The sequence below is a fragment of the Prunus dulcis genome, chromosome 3 (assembly GCF_902201215.1).
Source record: "Prunus dulcis chromosome 3, ALMONDv2, whole genome shotgun sequence".
Classification (NCBI taxonomy): domain Eukaryota; kingdom Viridiplantae; phylum Streptophyta; class Magnoliopsida; order Rosales; family Rosaceae; genus Prunus; species Prunus dulcis.
Window position 1 is genome coordinate 21,101,358 of NC_047652.1, and position 7,057 is coordinate 21,108,414.

The window sequence follows — 7,057 nt, forward strand, 5'->3', positions numbered from 1 at the left end:
CCAAGATCTCCTGAAACAATCAAAATTTCATGGAAGCCTGAGGGGGAAAAAAACAGAAGGAAAGAGAGCAGAAAACACGTAGTAGTATAGCCAAGTCGAATTTTGTGAAGGAATTTTGAGGCAACACAAAAGGAAAAAAAAGTAAATAAATCAAAATGAAGAAACATTAACCTAAAAGTTATCTTCGCTTCTTTGCTTTAGGATAGTTCCTTTTTGGTAAACATAAGTCAAACAAACACACAACCACAATGATAAACACAAACAACACCTGCCAATCTACCAAACCAATTGGTAACCAGTAAGTCAAGAAACTGACCTCATTTAGGTGGGTGTATGGTATATCCATTGCCCTTCTTCAACCATGGATGGCCTTTCCCTTAAGAACCTTTTAACACCCTGTCACCTCGATTTTGCATCAAGGTGGAAGAGGAAATCAAGGTAGATGTATATATTCCATAAAACATGATAAAGGAGCAGTAACAGATAATACAAACAGGAAACATAGAAACAGGATTATAAGGTTTGAAATTGAAAAAAATTTGTTCTTCAAATCAATTCCCATTCCAAAAGTCAAATATGCAGCTCTTATAAGCTCAAAATAGAATAAAACAATGGTACTCCGTAATATTTCTATAGTTATCGTTAAATTACAAAAAGCTCTACCCTAAAATGAATCTCAACAAAACACCCAAAAGATTCAACAATATACTCAGATATTAGAGGGTTTAGGGTTAGAAAACTCATTTTTTTTTTAATTATCAAACAACATAATTGATAAACATTTTTAAGGAAGAAATACCTCATTTCAAAATCTGTAGCTTCCAATCAAATCAGTCATTAGTATACAACACTTCAAATCTCATGAGTAAATAGCAAGTAATTCAACCAAGAAGATATCAATTCCATACTATAGATGCCTATAGTAATACTGTAATGGTATCAGAAGTCAGAACCTAAAAATCAATTCCATATCTAACACTATAACTAACAATCAAATCGTGCAAAGAGATCAGAAGTCAGAACCTAAGAAATCTATTGCATATCTCAAACTATGACATTAATCAGATAGAGAAATTTAAATTGGTATATCATTAAACCAAATTGAATTTCAGATACTTCACTACAGTTTCATGAACCATAAAGAGAGTACACATAGAAGGGAAGATGGCACTTTATCAGTATTTTGGGATTTTTCAATCTATAACATTTGTATGGCTTGTTGGTTTTATTCTGATATTCTAAATAATCCTTTTGCAATCGTAATATTTTGGGGTTTGCATTGCAGCATCCATGTGATTATCAAACTTATACAATGGAACACCCAAGCAATGATGACCAATGCAAGAGTTCAGTGGTAGTAACATATGGGAATCAAGTTACTGGTATTGAATTTACTGTCTGATAGGCTAAAGCCTTTACTCTGACAACGGTCCCAAATGACCTCAACCATGTTGTGTGCTGTTGTTATACCCAGGTATGTTTTGCATTTAGTATTTTCATCAAACCAATGTGTTTGTTTCTCTCTTTAATCAATCTAAATGGTCTGTGACTACAATTTTATTCTACAGAACATAAATAAAGAATTGATACAAAAGCATTCTAGATCTGTCCGCTGCTAGAAACAATAAAGATGTACACCAAAGCGGTTAAGATAAAAGAGGTTAAGATAAAATAATTGTCAATTTCTATTTTGAGAAAAACAAAAGTCTGTTGACAAAATATCTCTTCACAAAAAAACTGAAAGAAAGAAAGTTTCTTGACAAAAAATCTCCCAGCTAACAAATTCTTCATATGAAAGAAATACTTGAGAATGGAAGGTATAGTGCTACCACCCTTCTCTTTTTTTTTTTTCTCTTTTTCACTCACACAAACACATATATTTTATTGTTGCAAACAATCAATGCTCTGATAATAAGAATGAAACAGGGAACACAGAAGGCTATATGAATGAGAGTATATGTAAAGAAAGAGCTGAAGTTGTGAAGAATGATGTAGAACAACCACTCTTCAATTGAAAAAGAGTGTTAGCTGTAACAAACAACTTCAATGTAGCGAATAAATTGGGAGAGAGAGGATTTAGCCTTGTTTTATAAGGCGACACTTTCTAAACTGCTTGATAAATACTAATGTACAGTTTAACTAATATATGCTAACTTGGACAGGTCGAAGACATAAACAGATAAGATTTCTTAAAGGAGGCAGCACAAATATTCATTCCAGGTACATTGTAGCATGATTTCTGTTTGTTCAACCTCTCTAATTCTAAAAACCCAAAACTTCAATATATAACTTTAATTTTCTATAAGTGTTGATCTAGATTTACATTCCCTTTGTCTTGACAACTCAATCAAACATCTCAATCAAAAGTCACCCTAGACAATCAAAATCACAAAACCTTTCTCTCACTCAGGATCAAATCGTTGCACAAACTGTGATCTACATAAGCTTGTGACAATCTTAATATCTAGAATATTATGTTTAATTGTAATTTTAAAGAACAAACCATACATATTCAAGCAAGAAATCTACAGCATGCCTACTCAATCAGGCCATACAATTTTCAGAATTTATGTATCAAGCATATTGAACAAAGAAAGTAAACCATATGTTTTCCCAGACATCATATGCTGGAGAGTCAATCTAAGAAGGGAAGATGGCACTTTATCAGCATGGTTGCTGGTTAATCATTCCTAATTTCTATTTTGTCTTCACTTCTTTTTTCCTTGTGTTTTATCACTAATTTTTTTCTCCATATTTAGAATACAACAACCAACAGCAGAACAAAAAAGAAAATTTTTTCAATAAAAAAAAGCATCCTTAGTTTTTGCTTTCTAATGTTTTATCTGCAATAAAAACAGAAATTGAGAATGATTTCCATTTCTAAGATTTCTCAAAGAGAGCAAAGTCATTGAATTGACAATTGATTTAAAAAATTAATAATAACAATGATGGAAATACCTGAGCTAATCTGTGAGATTCAATTCCCTTCCTGATAGAACCCAATATGTTCTGAAATTTAAATACCTCAACTTCTCTTATATAGCAATAGGGATTACTCAAGAACCTGAAATCAAAGTAACTGAAGGAATGAACCCAAATTCGTAAAAAATAAATAAATAAAACATTAGGGATTACCCCAAAACTTGAAATCAAAGTAACCAAATAAATGAATCCAAATCGGTAAAAAATAAATAAAAAATACGCTAAAGATAGAACATGGCTCAAAACAATATGCGTATATTAATATCAAGCTTAGTTAAACAGATATACACAATGAGTACATTTGATTCAAAACTCATAATCAACCAAACCCACCAAGCCACCCTAAACAATCAAAATCACAAAACCACTCTCTCACTCAGGATTGAATTGTTGGACAGACTGTGATCTACATAAGTCTGCAGCAATTCTAATATCTAGAATATTATGGTCAATTATAATTTTAAAGGACAAACCATACACATTCAGGCAAGAACTCTACAACATAGATAGCACTTTATCAGCATGGTTGCTAGTTAATCATTCTTAGTTTCTATTTTAGCAAAACCTGATTAATGTCCACTTCTTTTTTGCTTGTTTAAAATGCAACAGCAAACAGCAATTCTAACAGCAGATAAAAAACAGAAACAGCAGAATGCAACAGCCAATAGCATATAAAAAACAAAAAAAATTTAGAATGCAACAGCCAACAGCAGATAAAAAACAGAAAAAAATTTCAATAAAAAAAAAAGCATGTTTAATCTTTGCTTTCCAATGTTTTATCCAAAAACCTGAAATCAAAGTAACAAAATAAATGAACCCAAATTCGTAAAAAATAACTAAATAAAGCATTATAGATTACCCAAGAACCTAAAATCAAAATAACCAAATAAATGAACCCAACTCTACAAAGGACGAAAAATCTCCTAACCAACAACCAATTATGCAATTATGCATAATTTTCAAAGATCTTAAGTTCATCATGGGAAGCTTTCGGATACAATTATGCATTCCCAATAACAGACCTCTCAAACTTTGGTCTGCAAAATATCCATTCTAGACCATCATTTTCAAAGATCCTCCTATGTCTCATCCTTTAAAAATATTCATACAAAAAAAGTATTGCTCTCATGAGCTATAATTTATGCCTTTGCAGGTGCTTTAGCCTTTCAAGTGATAGAAGAGAGACTGAAAAAGGGAAGAAATAGCTCTTCAATCAATCTTCTAACAGAAGACTTTGCACAAAAATAAACCTAAGGACTCAAAATTCCAACTATACAGTCTATATGAATTCACTTTCTAACATACCATTCATATTTCCACAAAGATGAAAATTCCATACATACAGAACAGTCCTCTACAGAAGCATTTTGACCTAATTTATACCTAATTTATACCTACTTTATATTGTTTTGGCAACTTAAATGAAACTACAACTCAAGTCCATATGTAACTATCCATGTATAATACAAATATGGGTCTTCTGCATTAATGATGCAGAAAGCACTCAAGCTAACGAATATTCCCACCAAAAAATGCAAGAAAATGGTTGGCCTCATTGTATCAGCTTCTATATATTAATCCTTGAAATTTCTGAATTCTGCAGAAATTAAAGAACATGTCCGCACAAAAACTCATTAGTACCGAATACCGATTGCCTTTTTTATTTAACAATATTAACTATTGTCGTTGCGTGTGTGTAAAAATCATGAATTCTTCAACGCCGGCTTCATCATTATCTTCATCTTTTTTCTCCAAGTAAAACAGAAGAATGTTTGAATTCTTTTGTTCTCTCTTGAATCTCTATATAAGTAGCAAGATAAACTTGCACTGCCACAAACCATTAAACTTGTTTTCCACTAATCAAAAAGAAAGAATTCAAAATGGCAGTTGTGGACTGTGAGCTGGAGAAGGAATTGAAACAATTCGATGAAACAAAAGCTGGTGTCAAAGGCCTGGTAGACGCTGGGGTGACCAAGCTCCCAAGAATGTTCAGACACCCTCCAGAGACCCTACCTTCCCCCAACCAAAACAATGGCCTTGACTCCAACCTCCAAGTTCCTGTCATTGATCTCAAGGATGTCGACATCTGCGACAGGCGAAAAGAGATCATCAACGACCTTCGAAAAGCAGCTGAAGAATGGGGTTTCTTTCAGATTGTGAATCATGGAATTCCAATTGCTGTCATGGATGAGGTGCTCAAAGGTGTTCGAGGTTTTCATGAGCTTCCCAAGGAGGCCAAGGAGGAGTGGTATTCGCGCGATTTTAAGAAGAAGGTCAACTTCTTCAGCAATGGAAGTGGTAGAAGGGCGCGAGGAGAAGCTGGGAGGTCAGCGTCTAGCTCATATCCTAAAATTGCTACAAACATGAAATCCCTTAGCATGAAGATAGCTGAATTTTCTAAAGCTATTCCATGCTCACTTAGTGGTTCATCAAATGTCAGAAGATGTCAAGTAAAGACAGGGTGCTCTGGCACTATTGATGCAAGAGAGCACAGAAATCTTTCTGGTAAGAAGTAAAAGATATGTTACGTTTTATGTTAATTTTGTAATTCCAAAAGTCATCAAAAGTTCAAACTTCCAGCACACTGAGTTATGTAAATGACAAATGGTTTATGACCTAGATTTATGTTCACTTACAATTTTGTGTATTCCATGATACAAATCTGAATTCAAATTTATCATGAAATCTATCTATTTCCTATCTATTTTCAGTCAGAATGCCATGTTACAATGTAACGATTATACTCTCTGTTAGGTCCCTGGATAGATTCTGGTGCCAAGCCGTGGCATGAGTTGGGGAAAACGTGAACAATAGGCTAAGAGCTCTTCTATTGCTTTCATAGTTCACAATGGGCTAAGTTTTCTAAATCAGCATTACCCCACCATCCAAAATCCTTCAAAAGGCTAGAGTTCAGTACCAAAAAAAGAGTTGAGGTACTGGGTCAAAACATGCAGTCTGCCTCAAAGTTGTCAAATTTTCCTAAAATACAATGTCTAATGCAGAGGCCTGAGTACTCAGACAATTGTCTAATGCAGTATCACATGAATGGTTAGAAAGAGTTTTCCATTTTGCAGACCTATGCCTTAGATCAACCATTATTAGGGTACAAAGACTAATTTGATGGTCAATACCAAGGACAAAAATATTGATGCCTTATAACTGTTTCTTTATTATTCCTATCCATTATATATATTGTCAAAATAGTTTTTCCTCTGTAAAAGGACAAAAATTCTGTAGCTTTTGATCCTTTATTGCTTCGTTACAGAATTTGGCAAACCTGAAATCTATCAATTTGGAAAGCTGCCATCAATTCAATATAAAAAAATAAATAAAAAAATAAAAAAACATGCTCAGTCTTTGCTTTCCAATGCTTTATCCAAAAACCTAAAATCAAAGGAATCAAATAAATGAACCCAAATTCCTAAAAAATAACTAAATAAACCATTAGAGATTACCCAAGAACCTGAAATCAAAATAACCAAAAAAATCAACACAACTCTACAAAGCACGAAAAATCTCCCAGCCAACAATCAAATTCATGAAATAAAGACCAAAAGATCTGTTAAAAAGTTGATGAGATGCATACCTGAAGACAAACGATGCAAATATTCGCAAGCAAGAAAGATGGAAGCCTGAGTCGAAGGGTGTAGAAAAGAAGAAACCTCCCGATCCCAAATCTGTGACACGAAGATTGAAAGAGCGGCTGGATTTGCAGCTCACCTCCCAAACAAAAAGCGACGGCCTCCAACGCATGTCCAGCAACGAACACTGTTCTTCCATGGCTGCCCCCCAACCAGCTGGTTGGAAACGAACTGAAGCCAGGGTTCTGTCTCTGCGGACGAAACCTCTCAACGAAGGAGGAGGGGCAAAAACGGGAACAAAAGAAGCTGTTTAGTCAAGGGCAGTTTCGTCAATTCACTGTGCAGCAGGGAAAAAAAACAGAAACAGCAGAAAAATGAGGGGCATTTCCGTCATTACACTGTGCTTAGCTACAGTGTTTAGTTGCATTGGGCTTTAGTATATATAGAATGTTCGTTTGAAACCAATTCGCAACCATGGTTTAACCCGCATGGCC

The 7,057-nt window shown here is 34.2% G+C and overlaps 1 protein-coding gene across 2 annotated transcripts; it reads right to left on the reverse strand.

The window, feature by feature from the left end:
* Positions 1–4: 4 nt before the first annotated feature.
* Positions 5–6,813, reverse strand: LOC117623483. 2 transcript variants are annotated; one of them, XR_004585134.1, is made up of 4 exons: positions 6,569–6,813; positions 2,959–3,064; positions 317–396; positions 5–37 (listed from the first exon to the last, which is right to left on the reverse strand). XR_004585134.1 is itself a non-coding variant. In XM_034354478.1 (3 exons), the coding sequence occupies exons 1-3, from the start codon at positions 6,760–6,762 to the stop codon at positions 322–324; spliced, it is 375 nt and encodes a 124-aa protein (XP_034210369.1). In that variant the 5' UTR covers positions 6,763–6,813; the 3' UTR covers positions 46–321. The 2 variants fall into 2 exon arrangements, 1 of the variants encoding a protein (XP_034210369.1); XM_034354478.1 differs by lacking the exon at positions 5–37 and having other exon boundaries at positions 46–396.
* Positions 6,814–7,057: the final 244 nt, after the last annotated feature.